The 24572-nt window shown below is 42.4% G+C and overlaps 1 protein-coding gene across 2 annotated transcripts in view; it reads right to left on the bottom strand.

The window, feature by feature from the left end:
* Window positions 1-3688: 3688 nt before the first annotated feature.
* VEGFC (vascular endothelial growth factor C) overlaps window positions 3689-24572 on the bottom strand; it is a 134575-nt gene continuing 113691 nt past the window's right edge. For both annotated transcript variants that reach the window (XM_054029984.1, XM_054029985.1), the window contains exons 4-7: window positions 23684-23835; window positions 14969-15078; window positions 14338-14671; window positions 3689-4201 (exon numbers count right to left, since the gene is read on the bottom strand). In XM_054029984.1, coding sequence (XP_053885959.1) covers window positions 4087-4201; window positions 14338-14671; window positions 14969-15078; window positions 23684-23835 — 711 coding nt within the window. In that variant the 3' untranslated portion in view covers window positions 3689-4086. The remainder of the gene's footprint in view (window positions 4202-14337; window positions 14672-14968; window positions 15079-23683; window positions 23836-24572) is intronic.

Genomic DNA, 24572 nt, shown 5'->3' with positions numbered 1-24572 from the left:
ACGCCTTAATGGGACTAAGTCGGGAGGACCGGACAATCTTCATCCGAGAATATTGAAGGAATTGGCGTGGGAAATAGCAGGCCCGTTAGCGATAATATTTAATGAATCTGTAAACTCGAGGGTGGTCCCGTTAGACTGGAGAATAGCCAACGTGGTTCCTATTTTCAAAAAAGGGAAAAAAAGTGATCCGGGTAACTACAGGCCTGTTAGTTTAACATCTGTAGTGTGCAAGGTGCTGGAGAAGATTCTGAAAGAGAAACTAGTTGAGGACCTAGAGGTTAATGGCAATTGCGATAAATTACAGCATGGTTTTACGAAGGGCAGATCGTGCCAAACGAATCTGATCTCCTTCTTTGAGAAAGTAACGGACTTATTAGATAAGGGCAATGCGGTGGACCTAATATACCTGGATTTCAGTAATGCGTTTGATACTGTACCCCATGAGGAATTATTGGTTAAACTGGAAAACATGGGGATCGATATGAAAATCCAGAGGTGGATAAGGAACTGGTTAATGGGGAGAATGCAGTGGGTCGTATTAAAGGGTGAACTGTCGGGTTGGAGGGAGGTTACTAGTGGAGTGCCTCAAGGTTCGGTTTTGGGACCCATTTTATTTAATCTATTTATAACTGACCTCGGAACCAATTGCAAGAGTGGGCTGATAAAGTTTGCGGATGATACGAAGGTGGGAGGAGTTGCAAATTCGGAGGAGGATAGGGATATTCTGCAGGGAGACTTGAATGAGCTTGTGAATTGGAGTATCAGAAATAAGATGAAATTTAATAGTGAAAAGTGTAAGGTGATGCACTTGGGGATGACTAATAACAATTTTAGTTACAAGATGGGGACGCATTGGTTAGAAGTAACGGAAGAGGAGAAGGACCTAGGGGTCCTTGTAGACCGCAGGATGACTATGAGTCGACAATGTGACGTGGCGGTGAAAAAAGCCAATGCGGTCTTGGGATGTATTAGGCGAGGTATATCTAGTAGGGATAAGGAGGTCCTGCTTCCGTTATATAAGGCACTGGTGAGACCTCATTTGGAGTACTGTGTGCAGTTCTGGTCTCCCATGTTTAAAAAAGATGAACTCAAATTGGAACGGGTGCAAAGAAGGGCGACTAGGATGATCAGAGGAATGGAAAACCTGTCGTATGAAAAGAGATTAGAGGAGCTTGGGTTGTTTAGTCTGACAAAACGAAGGCTGAGGGGGGATATGATTGCTATCTTTAAATATATCAGAGGGATAAATACAAGGGAGGGAGAGGAATTATTCCAGCTTAGTACTAATGTGGACACGAGAACGAATGGATATAAACTGGCCGTGGGGAAGTTCAGGCTTGAAATTAGACGAAGGTTTCTGACCGTCAGAGGGGTGAAATATTGGAACGGCCTTCCGAGGGAAACGGTGGGGGCGATGGACCTGTCTGGTTTTAAGATTAAGTTAGATAAGTTTATGGAGGGAATGGTTTAATGGTAAAACATAGTAGCCAAGGAAAACCAAGCAATGGTACGTAAATAGCATAATGGCCAAAAAGGGCTAGGCTAGAGACTCTTGCCTACATGCTCGGGGTAGTACTGATCGCCATATTTGGGGTCGGGAAGGAATTTTCCTCCAGGGTAGATTGGCTGAGCCTCTGGAGGTTTTTCGCCTTCCTCCGCAGCATGGGGCAGGGATCACTAGCAGGAGGGTCTCTGCCGATTGAGGTCACTAAAACACAGGATTGGGGACTTCAATGGCAGAGTCCGGGGAAGGGTCATGTGGCCTGCAGCATGCAGGGGGTCAGACCAGATGATCATAATGGTCCCTTCTGTCCTTAAAGTCTATGAGTCTTTCAATATCTCAGCCTCAGATTAAACAGCAAAAGTCCATTTTAGCCCTGACACAGAAGATGGAATTCATTGAATCGAGACCGGATTCAATCACTGCAAGGGCATACTACTACTTCAAGTGATGTCACTGGGGTTCTCCATTTCAGGTGTCGGTGCGTCTCTGCGCTGTTGATCGGAGAGGTCTCATGTTGGATCCACCATATACTGTCTTTCATCATGATAAAGTGTCCTTGAGGATCAACCCTAAGTTCATTCTGAAGGTTGTCTTTGGGTTCTATTTGAATCAGGTCATTCATCTTCCTGTGTTTTATCCAAAATCATATAACAGCAGAAAAGAATTTAAGCTACGCTTGTTAGATATATGTAGAGCATTGACTTTCTATCTAGACAAGGCTAAACTGTTCAGACGGTCTCCCAAACTGTTCACGTCCTTTAATGAAAGGTAATGCTGTTTCTACCCAAAGACTGTCCAAATGGATCTCAGGATGCATAACCAAATAAGGTTTCAGTTCCTGTGAGGGCACATTCAAAGAGTCCAGACAGTATCTATGGCTGTGCTCAATAATGTCTCCATCCTAGATATCTGCAAAGCTGCGACATAGGGTTCTATAAATACCTTCACTCAGCACTATACATTAGTACAAACACCTGCTTCAAATGCTGCTGTGGGTACTCCAAGCACCTATATCCTGACTGCAATTATTGCTTAGAAGTCACCAGAAGTGGAATTCATATAGGGACAAACACCTGAAGAAAGAAGTTACTTACCTTGTACAGTAACTTGAGTTGTCCATATATTCTACTACCCGCCCTACTTCCCCTCTGCTCAGAGACCATTTTTCAAGGTTAAGTGGTAGAGAAGGAACTGGAGTGGCAGTTGGCCAGCAGCACCCTTTATACCCTCAGTAGGGAGCATTAAGGTGGGGTAGGGCCTCATAGGCAGACCAGCAGATGCTACAAATGAAAACTTCCCTATCTCAGACATATTGTGTGCATGCACAACCAGAAGTGGAAATGAAATGATTCCTTGATTACTATTAGACTATCTCATTCATATTATTATTCTATCCAAGTTAAAAGCTTACCTCTTTTTCTAGAGTTTGTAGATGTTAGATTGGAGACTCTCCATGTAAAAATGCTCTGTAACAATTGTTTGTACAGAGATTATCTTGTAAATCCAGACTGGCTTGTTGGAAGTCTTTTCTGGTGCCCAGTGGAAAGAAAAATACATTATTTTCTCTTAAAAGCATCTGGCATACAAGAGACTTTAGATCACAATAATTTGACTTACAATATGAAATAGTAAAACATCAAATAATTTTAAACTAAGTTATTTTGAATTTTAGGGCACAATCTTTAAAACTAAATAAAACAGCATAATTGATATTTCCATATATAAATATGGTAGTTAGATTTTAATTATTTATTATACATGCATGAACACTTACCATATAAAATATTTTGAATATATATTAGCATGCATGTATGTGACTACTAATAGCTGCTGCTCTCCTCTGAACAAGCTTTGTTCCTGTGCAATAGAGAGCACTCATAATAGTTTTTATGAAATATCACCCATGCTTAGCTAGTTTGTGTAAATAGTAAAATATCACTGGACATAGATGTTGTAAATATAACTTTTTTTTAATAGCTCAGCCTAGATATTTTAACCAGATACAAAAAGTTCACTGCTGCCTCACTTACACTTTCTTTCATAAAATCACTTATTTTTATTGGATAGGAATTCTAGCTCTGGATTTCCAGAAACTATTTTAAGAACCACCATTCACGTTGTTGAGCTGTGGCTGGTTTGTACAGACTGGGTCATAAAATAATCAATTAAACATTCTCACCACTATATAATACAATTTTCATTTTATTTAAACATATTTTGCATGATATAAAAATATTGATCACAGTGAGCTTTAACAATTGTTACTGCTATAAACAGGAATGCTGCACAATGTTTTTAGTGGAAATAAATTATATAGTCATTATCTCTTTAAAAAAAAATCACAAGGAGGAAAACCAAGGCTGTTTTGTCATTGGCAGAAAACAAGTCCTTAGTGAGTTCTTTACACAACATGAGCCCCATTATTGTCTACATGTGCTTTCCACATTTCTTGGGGAAAAAGCACAATGTGTCTGTCTCTGTGAATCCCACAGTGTCTCTGGTGCACAGTTAATTCCAATGTTAACACAGTTGTTTTTTTAATGGAAAAATGTACACCAAAATGGCAAGTAGTGCTTTCTTCACTAATTAATAAGCGGTCTTTTCCAATATGTGGGTACGCAACGGCACACTTCTTCACTATAATAAAATCCAGGCTCACAGCGTTTCGTTCTAACTGTACACGGTGGTCTGTAGCAACTGGAGGAAGGAAACAAAAAGCCAGTGGTAAAATGGGGCAGGCACAAGAATCAAAGAGAAATATACATCTGACTGTGTACACTTATGCTGCACTTATACCAGAGAACACTTAAATCCTATAAAGATATATTTTATTGGAGATGGGTCTGAGTATTACATATGTGCATGAATATTCCTTATCTTCCATTTCTGTGAACTTTCTTGCAATGAAAAGCAAATAAATAGGGTTACAAATACTGCTGAGGTGACTCTGTGGTTTTATTCAAATGAATATTCATTAATACTTACTTACCCAGCTCTAATTACATTCTAAGCTAGAGTACACGTTGGTATATTATTCTGGCAAATACTTCTAACATTTTTTTCTAGTAGGCAACTCTGTTTAGTATGCCACTACTGAATGTCTCCTAGCTTGAGCCAGCATTCCCTAACGAGTTGATGTTACAGGCCAGAATACTTTACTTTTTTCTGTATATTTACCAGCTATTTTCATAATAGAAAAGATGGATTTTCTATACTTTGACCCTAATCCTGCACTGAGAACTGCACAGGGAAAACCTGTATACTTCCACAGATCCCCAGTGAGTTCAGTGGGAGTCTGTTTGCTGTATTGCACTGTGTGATTTTTATTGTAGGATCCAGGCCCATATGTATATGGTAAATTTTAAAGGAAAAGAAAGGGTAACAATAACAATAATATTAACTGAAATAACTTTAATGAAAATAGATCATTAAACTACAGATTACATCTATAAACAAGATGTTCCTCATTAGTGGATATTTGCTTGTACAAGGAGTTGTACAAAGCTAATTTCTTGGCTTCTCTCCCCCCACCTCATTTTTTTTTTTAACAGCTTGACCTAAAATAACCTTACAATAACAATGCCAAATAACCTCTGGTGTGTAATGGAGACAAAGTACTAGTCTGTGGCTTTTTTCAGACATTGGCAGCGACTCGAGAGAAAAGTATATGTTTCAAGTTTCAACAGTTATATTTTAAACTTGTCTTTAAATAATGTGTCTCTGTTTTATGAAATATACTGGTATAATGATGTTCTATTGTAATAATTCTTGCTATATATTTCTGTTTACAGATACTACATAAAATACTATTGAGGTACTTTTAATATTCTCTTCCCCAGGCAATTTTTTCTGTTTTTTAGACTATGCATACTCTAATTATCATTGCAGATAGTTTAGCACATTGCATGCTTATTTTGGACATTGACTTGCCACTTTACAGTAATGTGTTTATAAAATGAGATATTGGATTACAATTACATTAATGTAAGCCAATTAATTAAACCAATGAACATGAATATGAAGAAATCAGTAAAGAATGAGGAAGACACAGCAGTAATGGTAGTTATTGACTAGCCATATCTTGTTCAGATATTTCAGTGTAATTTGTTACAGTGGTCTGATTCATTAGCAGGTTTTATGTAATTCCAAGGTTCATGTTATATCATGTCACTTAGGACAAACTCTAGAGCTATCTTGGAAAAATTTAACGACTTTCATGGAATTTCTGTAAAAGATCACATTGATCCTTTTGCCTAATGCTAAACATTTTGTAAAATATACAACACCTGAAGTTTGGGGTGGGGGTGTTAATGTTGGAAAGGTGTTGAGGATGCTGAAGCAAGAGAGGCAGAGCTGACCCCTAACCAAAATAATGTGGCTCTTTGATAGAAATGCACCTATCCTCCAGTATACCATCCCTGATAGTGCCAGCAAAAAAAGAATCAGGAATAAGTTTAGACTGGGAAAATTAATCTTCTGTGGATACAAAAATGGGGGTGAAGTGGATGTAGAATTTGCCTTCTGAGCTGCATGTTACAATGATGTTTTGTCCTTCTATAGCGCCTTTCATTTAAAGATTTCAAAGCGTTAGTCTGAATTCCCACTAGAAGGTCATACCATCTGAAGCACTGATCTTTAAGGCAAAGCCAAAAAACTTACCTATTTGCATGTTGCATTTCCCAGGATGCCTAACCCTAGCAAAGCAGTTGGGCAACATAAATGAAAAAAATAGTAGATAAGGGCTGTCAGACAGACAGGATACTGCCGTCTGGATGCTTTCATCTGGGCCACAGATCTCTCTGCCCTCATCAAAACAATCTGGCATTAGGCCTGATCTACACTTAAGTTAGGCCAACATAGCTATGTCAGTCAGGGATGTGAAAAATCCACAACCCTGACCAATATAGCTATAGTGACCTAACCTCCAATGTTGATGGAAGAATTCTTCCATCGGTGTAGCTACCATTGGTTGGGGATGTGGTGTTCCTACACCAATGAAAAGACCCCTTCCATCATTGTTGGCAGTGTCTACGCTATGTGGTTGCTGGCATAATTACGGCAACCTAGCTATGCTGATAGTCTGTATAGGTAAGAGTGTGAGGGAAGAACAGTTAGTTATACATGGTGTTGATATTGTTACCTATTGTTAAGGTTGAGCAATACTTCTCATTCTAAGACAGTGCTTTCAGTTGCTTATAACTCTGTCAAACCTTAACCATCTGGACTGATTTTATGCATCAAGTGTCTGCCTCAACCTGACTCTTTTTCAGAAAAATTCAGCCAAAATGCTTCAGGCATTTCTGAGAATGAGGCTAGGGGCAAACAACTTTTCCCCATGTTAAAAAAAAATTTCTGGGGACCTTTCTTTCAAGCAGCTGTACATGTCCCCATGCTTTGGAGCAGGTCCTAGCAATTTGCTGGGGGAATCACCTTGTCTCAAGGATGTGCCTTTTGCCATCCCCAAAAGGGATTCTGCCTGTATCATTTCAAGTTACAAGCCTTAGAAAAATCATAGCAGGCGCATGCCCAATAGAAGAGAACTAGAATCTCAGAAGATTCTGTCCTCATGGAGCATGTTTGGTCCTTTCACAACTCTTAGTGCTGACCAGACTGCCCATGTGCTGCCATCCCCACAGAGTGACCAGGCCTGCTCCAGCCTACATTTTTACAAGGGCAAAGCCAGACTTTCCCTGTAAATGCTGCTTCCAGCTTCTCTGAGCTGGGAGATTGGGCCTCGGCTGTGGAATTAAGAGAAGGTAGCCCAAATCTCCTGTACCCAGGCAGCATGGAGGAGGGGGCAGTCTGGTTAAAGTGCTGAAGCAAGGGGAAGGGAAAGGAGTAAATTGGGACCAGGAATCTGGTGAGACTGGGACTGGAGAGGGGAGACAAGCTGGGACTGAGTGGACAAGGAGACTGGAGCTGGGGGGAAGAGGCTGCAAATAGGACTTGCTGGGCAAAGAGGCAGATTAGGAAATGGGAGCTGGTGGGGACACAGAGCTGGGAAGGGAAACCGAGAGGGATACTGGGAGCCAGTTGGCTGGGGGAACACTGAGATTGGGTGAGGGGTAGGAAGACAGATGTGACAAGGTGGTGTGTGGGGGGAGAACTGGGACTGATTGGACAAAGAGACTGGGCCAGGGAGTGGAGGTGGGGAAAGAAATGTCAGGTGAGGAGCCAGGAGTGGGGACCTGGGACTGGCTGGGCAAGGTGACTAGGACTGTGGAGGGAGAGAGACTGGAAATTGGGACTCTGACAGTGTGGGGATACCACCTCCCGCTCCTCTCCTTACAGAAATGTGAAGCACTAGGATACTATAGTGAAGAACACCATAGAAAAGCACATGAGGAAGTGAATAACTGTTTTCAGAGCAGGGTTTGAATGGTATGTGGTAAATAAGGCAAAGGACAATGAGGAGAAAACAAAATATTGAATAGCTGCTCATTAATTGAGCACTGTCCAGCCTGTGCGCTGACCAAGGCAGGAGTCCTCTGGAAAATACAGTATGTGGCTCTACAATTAAAGACTGTATCATAATGCACATGCACAAGGGGGTTGCACAGGCAAACTTAATTCTGGCATTTCCTAACTTTTGAGTGCTTGACTTTGCAACCTTAATATTCTTTTAATGTTGTTTTCTGGTGCATAACACCACTAAAGAGGCACATTCTGTGGTTGGAGAAGATCACTAAATGTATCTCTTACCAGTGAACTTTATTCCTGTGGTGCATGGACCACAATTCAAAGTGTAATTTGCACTGCACCCCAGAAGGAATTTATACTAGACACTGATGACCTTTAGCCCCCATCCTACAGGGTGCCAAATGCCTGGTGGTAATTGCCTTTATTTCCTATTAAGTCAGGGACGAGGAGTGGCCAGGAGCTGTTGCTGAACATAGAATGGAGGGAGTAGAGATGTACCATGTGAGCTGTATTTTGATATGTTTGTCATTTTAGATATTAAAATCTTCAGGGCAGGATCCATATTCTATTCTATATCCACCAGTGCTGTTTGGGGCCTTTTAGGTGCTGCCAGAATATTTATAAATAAATTAAAATGTTAATTTTGTAACCATTTCAATAGTTTTAGGTAACTGAACAAATATGTATCTCATACTATGAATATTTATTATTACTATTATTACTACTAGTATTAATGAACTTAGTGATCTTGTTTCTCCAAGCTGTATTATCTGAGTTATATCTGCTTAGCTTTACTTAAAAAAAAAAAAAAAAAAAAAAAAGACAGTTACCTGTTCCGTAACTGGTGTTCTTCTAGATGTGTTGCTCATGTCTATTCCACAGTAGGTGTGTGTACTCACCATGTGCACCAGTGCCAGAAGTTTTTCCCTTAGCAGTACCTGTACTGGGGGAGCACCACGGCGACCCCTGGAGTGGTGCCTCTATATCGTGCTATAAGGGGAGCTGCGTGCTCCCCCCACCCTCAGTTCCTTCTTGCCGGACAACTCTGACAGAGGGGAAGGAGGGCGGGATGTGGAATAGACATGAGCAACACATCACGAAGAACAGCTGTTATGGAACAGGTAACTGTCTTTTCTTCTTCGAGTGATTACTCATGTGTATTCCACAGGTGATTCCAAGCTATATCTCTTGGAGGTGGGTAGGAGTTTTGAGTTCCCAGGATGCAGAACCACCCTACCGAACCCGGCATCATCCCTAGTTTGGGAGACGATCGCATAATGTGAAGTAAACGTGTGAACTGAGGCCCAAGTAGCCGCCCTACAGATGTCCTGGATAGGGACATGGGCTACCTACGCAGCCGATTAGGCCTGAGCCCTCGTAGAGTGCGCCCTGATGATGGGGGGCAGGGGAACCCCTGCCAGATCATAGCACGTGCGATAGAGATTGGTTACTCCTTCACACGCTTGGCCGAGGCAACAAAAAGTTGCCAGGATTTCCTGAATGGCTTGGTCCGATTCAGATGAAAGGCCAGCGCCCTACGCACATCGAGCATGTGAAGGCAGCGTTCCTCGTTGGAGGAATGGGGCTTAGGACAGAGCAAGGGAAGAAAGACAGGTTCTGTTCCATATGGAAGGTGGAGACCACCTTCGGGAGAAATGCTGGATGAGGGCGAAGCTGGACTTTATCCCTCTGGAAGACCGTATATGGGGGTTCCGAGGTCAGGGCCCTGAGTTCCGAGACACGACAGGCCGAAGTGATTGATACAAGGAAGGCTACCTTCCATGAGAGGTGAGGCCAGAAACACGTAGCCAAGGGCTCAAAGGGAGGCCCAGTGAGGTGGGACAACACAAGGTTTAGGTCCCATTGCAGCACAGAGGGTCTAGCATAAGGGAATGAACGGTCAAGGCCTCTCAGGAAGCAGGAGGTCATAGAATGAGAAAAGACCGAGTGCCCTTGCACTGGTGGGTGGAAGGCCGATATGGCCGCCAGGTGTACCCTGACAGAGGCGGGTGCCAACCCTTGGGTCCTAAGGGACAGGAGGTACTCAAGGATGAGCTGGAGCGGTGCGGACGACGGGGAGGCTCCCCGCTCCCCCGCCCACCTGGAGAATCTGGACCACTTAGCCAGGTATGTCCAGCATGTGGACGGCTTCCTACTTTCCAGGAGGACCCGCCTGACCTCCTCCGAACACCTCTTCATCTAGACACTGAGCAGCCACGCTGGCAGGTGGAGTGTGGCCAGATTGGGATGGAGGAAGTGGCCTCCGTCCTGAGAAAGGAGGTCCGGGAAAAGTGGCAGCCTCCTCAGAGGGGCCGCCAAAAGGTGCAGGAGGGTCCCATACCAGTGTTGGCAGGCCCACGCTGGGGCTATAAGGATGACATGCACTTTGTCTGTCTTTACTTTTTGCAGGACTTTGCTGATGAGGGGAAACGGTGGGAAAGCGTAGAAAAGCCGGCCTGACCACTGCAGGAGGAAGGCATCTGAGATTGCGCCCCTCTCTACTCTCCCCCTGGAGTAGAACCGGGGGCAATGCCGATTCTGGCGGGTTGTGAAGAGGTGGACCTGAGGAGCTCCCCACTCTCAGAAGAGCCGGTGAGTGACCTCCGAATGGAGCAACCACTTGTACTGGGGGGAGAAAACCCTGCTGAGGTGATCGGCTTGTGTACTGCAGATGCCTGGTAAGTGGAACGCCCTCAGGGAGATATCGTGGGCTATACAAAACTCCCATAGGCTCAGGGCTTCCCAGCAGAGGGCCGAGGAACGAGTCCCGCCTTGCCTGTTGATATAGTACATTACGGTGGTATTGTCGGTCAGGACTCTGACCACTTTGCCGCGAAGGTGCATGTTGAAGGCAACACATGCCAACCGCATTGCCCTGAGCTCCTTGACATTTATGTGGAGGGACAAGTCTGAGGTCAAACCCATCCCCTGGGTTTGCATGTTCCCTGTGTGAGCTCCCCAGGCCAAGTCTGACACATCGGATACCAGGTCTAAAGATGGGGTCACCTCCCGAAAGGGAATCCCTTGCAGCATATTGCTTGGGTAAGACTACCATTGTAGGTAGGCAAGTATCTGGGATGGCACCGTGAGAACCTTGTCTAGCTCGTCCCGGGCCTGGGAGAACTGGGAGGCTAGCCAGAGCTGGAGGGGCCTCAGCTGGAGCCTGGCGTGGCGGACCACATACGTGCATGCCGCCATGTGCTCCAGGATCTGAAGGCATGCTCTCGTCATTGTCACCGGGAAAGCCGTGACCGAGGCGATGAGATCTTTTAGGGCCTTGAACCTGCTCAGTGGGAGAGAGGCTGTGGCCCTTGAGGAGTCCAGCAGTGCCCCAATGAACTCTATGCGCTCCACTGGAACTAATGTTGACTTGGTCTCCTTCACCACTAGGCTGAGATCGATGTATGTGGACAGGAGCAGCTCCACGTGGGCCCTTACCTGGGACCGAGAGTTGCCCTTGAGAAGCCAATCATCCAGGTATGGAAAGATCTGTACCCCCTCCCGTCTGAGGTAGGCCGCTACCACAGTCATGCACTTTGTCCGACGCAGCCTGAAGAGCCGTTTTGGCCGCCGTCGACCCCTCATCCACCAGAGCCTTAAAGTCCTTTCTCTCCCGCTCCAGGAGAAGAGGTTCGAACTTTGGCAGGGACTCCCATAGCTTAAAGTCATACTGGCTCAGCAAGGCCTGATGATTGGCGACCCTGAGTTGTAAACTTGCAGAGGAATAAAATTTCCTACCAAAGGAGTCCAGTCTTCTGGCGTCTTTGTTCTTGGGAGTGGGTGCGGGCTGGCCCTGTCGCTCTTGGTGGTTCACAGATTCCACCACTAGTGAGTTAGGTGCCGGGTGAGAATAGAGGTACTCGTGGTCCTTGGCTGGCACGAAGTACTTCCTCTCAGCCTTCTTGGAAATCGGGGCCAAGGAGACGGGAGTTTGCCACAAGGTGTTGGAGATGTTGGCTACCCCCTGGGGAAGGGGTAGTGCCACGCAGCCCAGTGCCGAGGAAGACAGTACATTAAAGAGGGAGTCGGATGGGCCCTCCATCTCCTCAGCCTGCAGGAGGTTGGACGCCACCTGGTTTAGCAGCTCTTGACGCACCTTAAAATCCTCTTGCGGGATAGAGGGCGGAAGTGTCGTTATGGTGTCATCGGGCGCTGTGGGCCTTGGTTGGTATCGGAGGATCGACCCCCAGGTCAGAGTCCTGGTGTGGAGCTGCTGACTCATGACCTGCCGATTTGTCCCTCGGCTGAGATGGAGACTGGTTCTTGTCCGGGTGGGCACTGGTGGCCACAGTGCCATTAGGCACCACTGTTCCTGCCACGGGGCCCCTTGCCACTGTCCAAGTTGAGGGCCTGGTGTGCTGGCTGGTCCAGCTGAGCCGCGCGGCCCCGGAGATGGGTGCCGAGGCCACCGTCGAGCACGTGGTCCCATAGGAGTGGTAGGAACGACGGTGCCTGCAACCGCTGTCTTCCACGGGACTGGGACCTCGGCATCGAGGACCAATACCCATCAGAAGTGCAGCTTCAGTAATCACCTCGGCACCGGGAGCCGGAGAATCGCAAGGAGAGTCCCGTGTGCGATGTCTGGCAGAGTGGGAACTTGAGCAGGAGCACCGACGTCGGTCGCGCCGAGACCGTCTATGGTAACTGCGCCGCGAGGACGAGCATCTCCGGCTCCTGTCTTGGTGCCTGCGCAGCATGGAGGGACCCTGAGATTCCTGCCCAGGCGGTGAACCGATTAGCCTGGTTGGCATCGAGGGTGGGCGGAAGCTGCGAGTTGAGAGGCCGCTGTGTGTCGAACGAGGCAGGGAGTGGTCCTCGGAGTGGGAGCTGTGCCGCGCTGGGGAGGTCTGACGAGCACCCAGCAGTGGCTTGCTGCAGGACTGAGTGCCCGTCACCGGTGGCGCCCCCGGGACCGGTAGGATCAGAATGTCTCATGCAGCCTGTAGAGCCTCCGGTGTCGATGGCATCCTGGCCGCAAGAAATGCGTGTGTGGATGGTGCCGGGCTGCTCCGCTCAGCACGAGTCGGAGCTTTTGGGCCTGGGGGGGACCGAGGGCTGCCCAACGCGGGACCAGCCTCTCCCCTTTCCTTCTCTCGGCACCACTGCGAGGCAGAGCCCCTCCCTTGCTTCTTGGAGGGGGCCTCGCTGCGCACTGAGTTGGGGCCAGTGCCAATTCCATAAGGAGAGTTCGAAGCCTGATGTCCCTCTCCTTCTTAGTCCGTGGTTTGAATGAGCTGCAGATCACATGAGTTTTGCCCAAGCAGCGGAGACACTCAGCATGGAACGGCGACAAGAGTCGCATGACTTGAAACCTGGGGCACGGGGCATGCCCCGAGCCCACTCTAACAACTGAAAACCGCTAACTGTAGCGAACGGTACCACTAAGGAATAGAAAGGCTGCAGTGGACCTGGAGCACAAAGTTCCGACCACCTTCACTGGTGGCAAGAAGGAACTGAGGGTGGGTGATATAGACGTGCCACTCCAGGGATCGCAGCGGTGCTCCCTCAGTACGGGTACTGCAAAGGGAAAAACTCCCGGCATGCACACCTACTGTGGAATACACATGAGCAATCACTCGAAGAAGAAACAAGACTTCACTGTTTTCAACACTGCAGAATTAATAGTGTTTCAGCAAAGCAGCCAAACAAGATACGATAGTGACAGATGCCTTATATATTCCTGTAATAATTAATTACCTCAACAAAATTACATGACAGATCACTGCATTTTAATTGATAGTGATGATGTAGGAAGCATAAGAAAAATTGATTTTCAGAATTGTGAAATATTTCCAAATTGAGTGGCTTTGATTATACTGCTAGCCAAGAGAAAAATCTTGTAAGCAATATGAACATGAACATTATCAAATTTACAATCTGCTTGCTGACCAGAATCCCATTTTAAAGGATAATATGGGCAATTGGGTTGGCTAGGACACTGTGAATATTCCAGCTCTAGTGAAAAGTACACTGGGATTTTTAAGGACCACAAATAGTCTAGAATTTGGTTTTACAGTATGTCTCAGCCAAAAGACCTACTAAAAGAGTGTAAATTCATGTTGTTTTCTCTACCTGAAATCACAGTAAATATCTATAGAATCCAAGAATCCAATGTGGTTTTCAAATACTCATTAACCCTCACACTGTCCTTTTACAGATAGGCAAATCATAAAGCTCTCGATCATAAAGTAATTCCATGGCAAAGGTACCCCAACATTTTTAGTCCCTGTCCAGTGCTATTAGGGTGACCAGATGTCCCGATTTTATAGGGACAGTTCTGATATTTGGGGCTTTTTCTTATATAGGCTCCTATTACCCCTCCCCCACCCCCGTCCCGATTTTTCACACTTGCTGTCTGGTCAGCCTAAGTGCTATACAATTGGATTACATAATCGTTTAGTCATTTAACTCACCTGCATGTCTGGTGATGAAACCTTTTTCCTTTTAAGAAGCATTTGTTTGGAGATTCTATACATTCACAGATACATTTTGCAGAATTTAGTGGCTGATGTTTGGGGCAGGTTTTTTTACATACACACTGGCACTTCTCTTCATCAAATTCTTTGTTGGGACCACAGGAACTAGGCAAAAGTTTGTTTTTACATGTACACTGGCACGATGTTCTATCTAATTCTTTTTGGGGTCCACAGCTTGAAGGCCGTACACCCCCTTTGCAAACACATTGACAGGTTTCTTCATCAAGCTCTTTGTTAGGTCCACAGATATCATGGAATTCGTCAGCAGTGTCTAGGAATACAGCAAACATAAAAAAATCGAAATCCACACATTACTAAAAATGGAGAACCCATCTGTGTATTTCACATTTTTTTTATTAAGGAATTATGATAAATCCAATTTTAAAATGATGAAAATATAATCCGAACTGAGAATGCGTGTTACTTATCTAAAATGCCATTCTGTAAACAATGAATTACAAAGAATTAAAAATATTCAAACTGTTTAATTTGCATGGTGTATTGTTTTCTTTTTCTATAAATCAGCACAGAACAACTACGTTTAATCCTATAAAATATAACTGCTTACCAGTATCTCCATGTTGGGAAGAGAAACTGAAGTCATGCTGCGCCAGACATCTGCAAATCTGATTATTCCAGATAAGATTCTTTGGACAAGTTTTGTTTGCCACGTGACACCTATGGATGAAATACACTGTTTGTTTATTACCATAAAAATACAAAAGATAAGTATCTTTATATACGGATAACAGGCATTCTCCTGTTAGAAATGTAACTGTTGAAAGCTTTGATTTCATTCATATTGTTACCAGCATATTGCACTGTATAGGTTATTTTCTTTTCCATATATGAAAAACTGATTATAAAACATACTGGGTTTTGCGATCCAATTTCATCTAAGCATGTATATACTACTACACATAAATTATGATTTAGTGCAGTACATGTAATAAAAATGTCACGATGCTCTGCTTCACTAGAGGGCTGCCAATTGGGAAGACAGGTTCAAGGACAAGTACAATTTGACTCATTTAAAGCATTATAGGCATTAAGAGAAAAAGGTGTGAGTAATTAGCACTGGAATGACTGATGAAAAGTTTTCAGCAAGTCCAGTCGAGCTCTGTCTTTTTAACATGTTCAGAATTCACTTAATCCTAATTGAAGGTGGAAATGTTTTTCCATTTTGGAAAATTTCCTTGAATTGAAATCCATCCCTGAACTGAAAATACATGACTATTTGTGATATTTTTGTTACATCTCTAATTTTTTTAGAAAACTAGATTTGTTAAGTCAGAAAAGGAGGTTTCAAACTGGGAACTGGGCCTCTTAAAAATGTAAAAGAGAATATTTTAAAATATTTGAGAATGAAAAACATTTTCTTGGTTTTCTAAGCAACTGGCTGCAAAACTGAATTGGAATATTTTACATTCAGTACTTATCATTAGGACCACTAAAGATAAAATGAAGCTCATTCAGCATTTGCTAACAGCTGATATGATCAGAATAGCACAGCTTTTTAAGGAGGCAAAAATGTTAGTGGAGCACTTACAAGTTATAAGATAAGGCAGCACTTCTAATATTACTCAACATAAAGTCCACTTCTGTAGGGAAGCCATAGATATAGGGGGAAAAAAATTCCGACCACTTTTTACAAAGAGTTGGTCTCTCTGCATAGAAGACTATTCTGATCTTATGGCAAAACAACAGCAAAAGTATCTGATCTACCGACAAAAAAGATTTCAACATGTTATTGCCAGAGAATCCAAACTGTGGGATTATATACACAAATGGTCATATTCTAATATATTTAAAGGGTAATGTACTTAGCTTGATTTGCATTAACTTGATTTTTTTTGAGATTACAAGTTTTATGAATAAAGGTTATAGTGTTGATGTAATATACTTAGACTTCTGTACGGCATTTGACTTGGTTCTGCATGACATTTTGATTAAAAGAATAGAATGATATAAATGTCAGTTTTTAATCCATTCAATGTGTGTGCTAACTGATAGGTTACAAAATGTAACTGTAAATGAGGAATAGTCATCAAGCAGGTGTGTTTCCAGTGGAGTCTTGCAGGAAACAGTTCTTGGGCCTATATGGTTTAACATTTTTATCAGTGACCTGTAAGAAAACAAAAAACCATCACTGATAAAGATTGCAGATGATACAAAAATTGAGGAAGTGGTAAATAATGAAAACCAGGTCACTGTTTCAGTGTGATCAGGATCACTTGGTAAAGTGGCTACAAGCAAATAATGTTTTTTTTTTTAATGACTAAATGTTAATGTACACATTTAGGAAGAATATAGGCCATACTTACAGGATGGGGGACTCTATTCTGGGAAGCAATGACTCTGAAAAAGATTTTTTTGGGGGTAGAGGGTGGATAAACAGCTGAACATGAACTCCCAGTGTGATACTGAGGTCAGTAAGAGTTAATGTGAGCTTTGGATGCATAAATAGGGGAATCTCGAGTAGGAGTAGAGAGGTTATTTTACCTCTGTATTTAGCATTGGTGTGACCGCTGCTGGAACACTGTGTCCAATTCTGATGCCCATAATTCAAGAAAGATGTTGATAAATTGGAGAAGGTTTAGAGAAGAGCCACAAGAATGGGTAAAGTATTAGAAAAACATGCCTGTGAGGGGTGTCTACCTGACAAGGCCTGAGTAGGTAAAAAAGAGCCAATTAGCCCCATGACAGGCTGCACCTGGAGGAACAGCCAGGCTTAACCTACCATGAAGTTTAGCTGGGCAGGAGCAGGCTGGTTAGTATAAAGCTTGGAAGTTGAGAGCAGGATGGAGGTGCAAGGAAAGACTCTGGAGCAGAGAGGTGGTGAAGAGGATGCCTACAGGGGAGAATAAGACCTTGGATACTAGCCCCAAAAGAAGGGTCAAGCCAGAGACGTTGGAGAGTGAAGACCTGAGAAATGGGGTAGGAAGAAGCCTAGGAAAACAGCAGAGAAGAGTGGGACTGTGCAGACCTTGGCTACTGTTATAGGGTCTCTGAGCTGGAACCCAGTGTGGAAGGAAGGCCTTGGTTCCTTGGCCAGTCACTGGGAAAGTGGCACAGGATCTGGTGAATTGGAATAGAAGACAGCCTGGGACAGCATATGGACAGTTTGTCCAGTGGGAATTTGTTACCTCAGAAGGGGAAAACTATATAATGACCTGGTGTTAGGGCTGAGTCAGGAAGAGAGAGCACCCTAAGTCCTGGAGCATGAGAGGAACTGTGGGGCAAGTGAGTGATAGAGGGGGATGCTAGATCAGGTGAGAGCTGATGCCTAGACCCAGCTAGAACCCTGTTACAATGCTTTATAGTGATAGACTCAAAGAGCTCACTCTATTTTGCTTCACAAAGAGTAGGTTAAAAGGTGACTTGATTACAATCTAGAAATATCTACGTGCAGAACAACTATTTGATAATGGGCTGATCACTCTAGCAGAGAAAGATCTTAAGGCTGGATGTTGAAACTAGATAAATTCAGACCCCAGCATGAGGAAAAACTCCCATCCAAATTAATAAAAATTGCTATCTCCTTTTTTCAATTGCTTTTTAAAACCCATTCCAATCTTGTAGGGGCCAGCATGGGTGGATTAGTCAGGAGAGCAATAAGCTAATAACAAAAGGAGAGGATGAAAAGGGGGAACTAATGACCATTCATTTAGAACAAGATCAGGATGTTGATAACAAAATTAATCGAGGCACCAAGAGAAGAGGAAGGGTCCTAGCATGGGTGGATAGGGAATTAAGAATTCTTATTCTTAATAATGAATTCTTAATTACTTATCCACCCATGCTAGGGCCCTCAGTAATTAGCAAGAGAAATTTAAATAGATTATTTATGAGCATAAATTCAACCTAGTGGTACCTCCTATTGGGGACTAATCCTATTCAACATATTCATAAATGATCTGGAAAAAGAGGTAAACAATGAGGTGGCAAAATTTGCAGATGATACAAAACTACTCAAGATAGTTAAATCCCAGGCAGACTGCGAAGAGCTAAAAAAGGATCCCTCAAAACAGGGTGATTGGGCAACAAACTAGCAGATGAAATTCAATGTTGATAAATGCAAAGTAATGCACATTGGAAAACATAATCCCAACTATACATATAAAATGATAGGGTCTAAATTAGCTGTTACCACTCCGGAAAGAGATCTTGGATTCTTTGGGGATAGTTCTCTGAAAACATCCATTCAATATGCAGTGGCAGTCAAAAAAAGCAAACAGAATTCTAGGAATCATTAAGAAAGGGATAGATAATAAGACAGAAAATATCATATTGCCTCTATATAAATCCATGGTACGCCCACATCTTGAATACTGCATGCAGATGTGGTCGCCCCATCTCAAAAAAGATATATAATGTCATTCTGTCATAAATGATATTACCTGTTTGAGTCGCAGACAACTCAGAAGCAATGATCTTGAATACTTCAGTGTTTACCAGGTAAAGCACAAGATGAGTACTAGCTGGTGTCTGCTACAGACCACCAAATCATATGAGGGAACAGGGATGACTGATTCTTTAAGCCCTATCTATGATATGTAAGGGAAAAAGGCCCTGAGCTCCCAGAGGGAGGCAGCGAGGGAAGCCCCAAGCTCCCAGCTGCTATAGGAAGTAGTGTGGGGATCCACAGATCCCCATTTTGTCAGGGATATTTTTAGTAAAAGTTAGGGACAGGTCACGGCTTCCGTGACATTTTCTGTTTTGCCTGTGAGCTGTCCGCGATTTTTACTAAAAATATCCCTGCCAAAATCTTAGCCTTAGTGATGAATATAAATTAAGAGAATGCAATTGTAGAAAATTGATCAGAGAAGCAAAAAGATCCAAGGTGAAATCAATGACCATCAGAGTTAAGGACAATAAGAAGGAGTTTTAAAAAAAATATTAGGAACAAAAGTAATCCTAACAATGATATAGTCCATTACTAGATGGAAATGCTAGAATTGTTAATAAAAATGCAGAAGGGTTCAATACATATTCCTCTTCTGTATTTGGGAAAGCCAGATGAAGTATTCATGTGGTGATGACAAAACACTTTCCATTCCAATAGTAATTCAGAAGGATGTTATACACAGCTGCTAAAGTTAGACCTTTTTAAATCAGCAGGTTTGGATAACTTGAATCAGAGTATTAAAAAGAGCTGGCTGAGGAGCTCTCTGGGCCATTAATGTTGATTGTCTATAAGTCTTGGGGAAGTTCCAGAAGACTGGAAGAAAGCAATTGTTGCATGAATATTTAAAAAGGCTAAACAGGATGACCCAGGAAATTACACGCTTGTTCTTGGCAAATAATGGAATGGCTGATATGGGACTTGATTAATAAAGAATTAAAGCAATGTAATATAATTAATGACAATTAACATGAGTTTATGAAAAGCAGATCTGGTGAAGCTAACTTGGTATTTTTATGAGATGACAAGCTTGATTGATAAAGACAATAGTGATGATGTAATACGCTTAAACTTTTGAAAGGCATTTGACTTGGTACCTTGTAACACTTTGAATAAAAAAAAACTAGAATGATATAAAATCAACATAAACACACATTAAAACTGGCTAACTGAAAGGTATCAAAATGTAACTGTGAGTGAGGAATCATCCTTAGCTGGGTGTAGTTAGGGAGGTCCTGCTGGCTTGGGTCTTAGCCCTGCACTATTTCAGACTTTTATCAATTACCTGGAAGAAAACAAAATCATTACTAATAAGTTTGCAGATGATACAAAGATTGGGGAAGTGATAAATAATGAAGAGGACAAGCGATGTATACAGAGCCATCTGGATCACTTGATAAGCTAGGTCCAAGCAAACAATGTGTGTTTCAATATGGTCAAATGTAAAATCATACATCTAGATTGAAAGAATTTAGGCCATACTTATTGGACATGGGACTATCCTGGGAAGCAATACTGAAAAAGGTTTTGGGCTCAATGTGACCCTCAATGTATAAACAGGGGAATATCAAGTGAGAATAGAGTTTATACACCTCTTTATTTGGCACTAGTGTGATTGCTGCTGGGGTACTGTGTCTAGAATTCAAGAAGGAGGTTGACAAACTGGAGAAGATTTAGAAAAGAGCCACGAGAATGATTAAACAATTGGAAAAAACTACAATAAAAGGTGTGATTGCAACTTGGGTGCATCTACCTATGCCAGCTTTAGTTTAGCCAACACAGCTGAAAACAGCAGTGGAACCATGCGTTGTGGGCTTCAGCATGGGCTGTACAAGTCTGCTTGGAACCCTAGGTGAGTGCTTGCATTCCTAGTCTGCACTGGTGTGGCTTCACTGCTATTTTTAGCTATGCTAGCTAGATTAAAGCTAGCGCATGTATGTCTACCTGAGATGCAATCACTTTCTTCAACTGCAGTGTAGATATACCCCTAGTGAGAAAGAGCGAAATCTGATTAGTTTATCAAGAGTAGGTTAAGGGATAATTTGCTCATAGTCTAAGTACCTACATAGAGAACAGAAATTTGATAACAGATGGCTCTTCAATCTAGCAGAGAAAAGTACAACAGGATCCAATGGTTGCAAGTTGAAGCTAGACAAATTTAGACTGGAAATAACATGCAACAATTTTAACTGTGACGGTAATCAGTCATTGGGACAATTTACCCAGCATTGTGGCTGTGACATTGTGCAGTCTATATGGTTTTATAAAAACTTGATAATAAGTCAATATAATGTAACTGAGATAGTTTTAGAGAAAATACGGTAATACGTGAATGTAACGTAACTGGGATATGCTTCATGCAAAAGGTCTCTTGTAAGGTATCATTGCAAAGCTTATAATCTACTGAGTATGATCATTTGATTTGTATAAATGTACCACTCTTGTATCTAAAACTAGAAATATAAAATGTAACTCTGAGGGCCTATTGTAATTGTGTAAAGTGTGGACCATTAATGATGGTTTGGAATCTTGATGACTCCCATTGTCTGCAGATGGCTGTATTTACCTGTGAGTCTTCCTGTATATGTGTGTGCTGGCAAGTGAGTAATGAAGTCTTGCAATGACATGTGATCATGTCACCTGAACTGGAATCATCTTTAACCTGGTGCTTTTCCAGTGAGGGGGGGTGGAAACCCAGAGAGACAAAGAGTTCCCGCCTTATGCAAAAGATATATAAAGGGGGGAAGAGAACAGAGAGTGAAAGGAGCCATCATGAAGAATCCCCTAGCTACCACCTGAGCTGCAACAAGAGCTGTACCAGGGGAAAGAATTGTGCCCAGGCCTGGAAGGTGTCCAGTCTGAGAAAAAACTTACTGAAGCATCTCTGAGGGTAAGATTATCTGTATTCAGTTTGATTAGGCATAGATTTGCGCATTTTATTTTATTTTGCTTGGTGACTTACTTTGTTCTGTCTGTTACTACTTTGAACCACTTAAATCCTACTGTCTGTATTTAATAAAATCACTTTTTAATTAGTAATTTACTCGGAGTATGTATTAATACCTGGGGGAGCAAACAACTGTGCATCTCTATCAGTGTTATAGAGGGCGAACAATTTACGAGTTTGCCCTGCATAAGCTTTATGCAGGGTAAAACAGATTTATCTGGGTTTAGAGCCCATTGGGAGTTGGGCATCTGAGTGCTAAAGACAAGCGCACTTCTGTAAGCTGTTTTCAGGTAACTTGCAGCTTTGGGACAGGAGATTCAGACCCTGGATCTGTGTCTGGAGCCAGACGGGAGTGTCTGGCTCAGCAAGACAGGGTGCTGGAGTCCTGAGCTGGCAGGGAAAACAGAAGCAGGGGTAGTCTTTGCACATCGGGTGGCAGCTCCCAAGGGGGTTTCTGTGAGCCAACCCGTCACAGTGGCGGATTCTCCATCACTGCAATTTTTAAATCAAGATTGAACTAGACTCTAGAGCATAATCTTTTAGAAAAACATCCAAACAGGAAGTCCTAGGGCCTGTGTTATGCAGGAGGTCGTACTAGATGGTCTCAGTGGTCCCTCCTGGCCTTATAATCCACAAATTTTATAATTAATAATTTGTACTGTCATAGCACCCAGGATCCTCAGTCATTGTAAGAGCTCAATGGAGTCCTGGTCCAACACAAAACAAAAAAGACAGTCCCTGCCCCAAAGAGCTTATGTTCTAAGTATAAGCAAGAGGTGACAGATGGATACAGCTAGTTGAGGGGATACAAATAAACAGTGAGATAATATTGGTCAGCATGATAGGCTGTGGTCTTAGCATGCCAGCAGCCTAACCACGGTCAATTTTTTGTAGGCATCACAGCAAAGGAATGTAGACACCCAGAGGTTGTAATAGAAATGTTGACTGGTACTTACAGAGCTATGTTAAATGGGTGTCTTAGTTTTCATGTTCTTTCTATATTTCTTCTTAAATAGGCTATTTTATATTCCTTTTATGGTTCAAATCATTTCTGGAGTTGATCAGCATGGTACCACTGTTTTCAGGTACAACAACTGTATTCTGCTAAATTCTGAGGTCCATGCTCAGTCTACACTTAGACAAACTCTCACTGGAATCAGTGGGAGTTTGCCTGAGGAAAAAAGTGAGTGAAATTTATTGTTTTGTTTTTGTTTACCCACCATGTCTGTAATTTTGAAGAGGTAGATTGTTCTGTAATGAATGAAAAACAGTTTTGACTATTGTTCAGCAACCTGACTGCTTTTGCAGCCTGATGCTTTATAAAGAAAATTATAATGATTATTAAAATGAATAAGCAAGTCCATGATTTGGCTGATTAGGGACTAGTCATAACCCAAACTGTGTGGTACAGTACTTTATGATTTGATCATATGTAATCATTTTATATACTAGTTTTATTTAAAAATCAATAGCTGCACTACAACACTGCATTGCAATCCTCCTCCCATGGAAGTAGGGTGACCAGACAGCAAATGTGAAAAATCGTGATGGAGGTGGGGGGGTAATAGGAGCCTATATAAGAAAAAGACCCAAAAATCGGGACTGTCCCTATAAAATCTGGACATCTGGTCACCCTACATGGAAGTCAATGGCAAAACTCCCTTTGATTTGAATGACAGTGGGTTCAGCCCCCTAGATTACATCACTGCTTAAATATACTGTGCTAACACCAGTAATAGGGTTCCTCCCATGTAAAACAATGAAAACAATATATTTTCCTTATTAGTATATTTCCTAAAGCTGTTCTTGAAATGCATATTAGTATTCACAATTAACCGAGTTCTATTGCCTGAATTACCACAACAAATAGTAAGCTATTGTACACAGGCTTTATGATAAGGCATAAGGAAATATACAAGTCATATACTTACTGTGGTTGCGTTGCTGGCAAGGAGCGTCTAATGATTGAATGAACTTGTCTGTAAACATCCAGCTTAGACATGCATCGACAGGATGTATGATTAGCAAAACTGACTGTTACAGGTTTAGGGCCATGAGACAGCGGCACAGTAATCTCAAATAACTACAGAAAGGGAAAAGAGAAAAGAACCGCTTATAAAACAGAGTATACTTGAAAAGAAAAACTGTGTGTACAAAACGAAATGTAAATTAGATAAAATCTTGATTCTTGTTCTACATCACTGTTCAGTATTAATGACTTAGTAAATTATCATTATGCACCTGATGAGTATAAGAATTAGGTATTTATACCTTCCATTAAAATAGCATTTTTTCCTGCATTACAAAGTCTTTCACGTGTCTCTACCATTTGCACATTAGAGTATTTGGGAGGTAAAGAGAAAGTTAAAAAGCAGAAAGTACATAAAGAACACATTGTTCCAGGGAAAATGACTTGCAGACTTGCTGATAGTTTTAAAACCAAAAATTAATATTTGCAAGGTACTATCCTCATCAAAAGGTCATGTATTAAGAATAGTTTAAAAAGTGGCACTTTTACAAGGTGGAATATTGGCTAAGCAATTACAAAGTTGTGTAAAACAGTAACACTGGATTTCAGTCAAAACACTTCTGTGTGAAGGGAACATCTTTATTGTGTTCTGCAGCATGATTTTTCTTGGTAGTGTTGTTCACTTTGCATCAGTTTTATGGTAACCTTTAAAGTCCCATCGGTGTTCTTAATATTTGTTATTGTGATTACAGTAATGTTGGACAATAATATCTGATGTCTCACTTGGGCACAAAACATTTCTGTTTTTCTGTAAAACAAGCAACAATATTGAGCAAGACTCTTAAAAATGA

This window comes from Malaclemys terrapin, chromosome 5 (genome assembly GCF_027887155.1).
Source record: "Malaclemys terrapin pileata isolate rMalTer1 chromosome 5, rMalTer1.hap1, whole genome shotgun sequence".
Lineage (NCBI taxonomy): Eukaryota > Metazoa > Chordata > Testudines > Emydidae > Malaclemys > Malaclemys terrapin.
The sequence above is the reverse complement of the archived record's forward strand: the minus strand, read 5'-3'. Positions and strand labels throughout refer to the sequence as shown.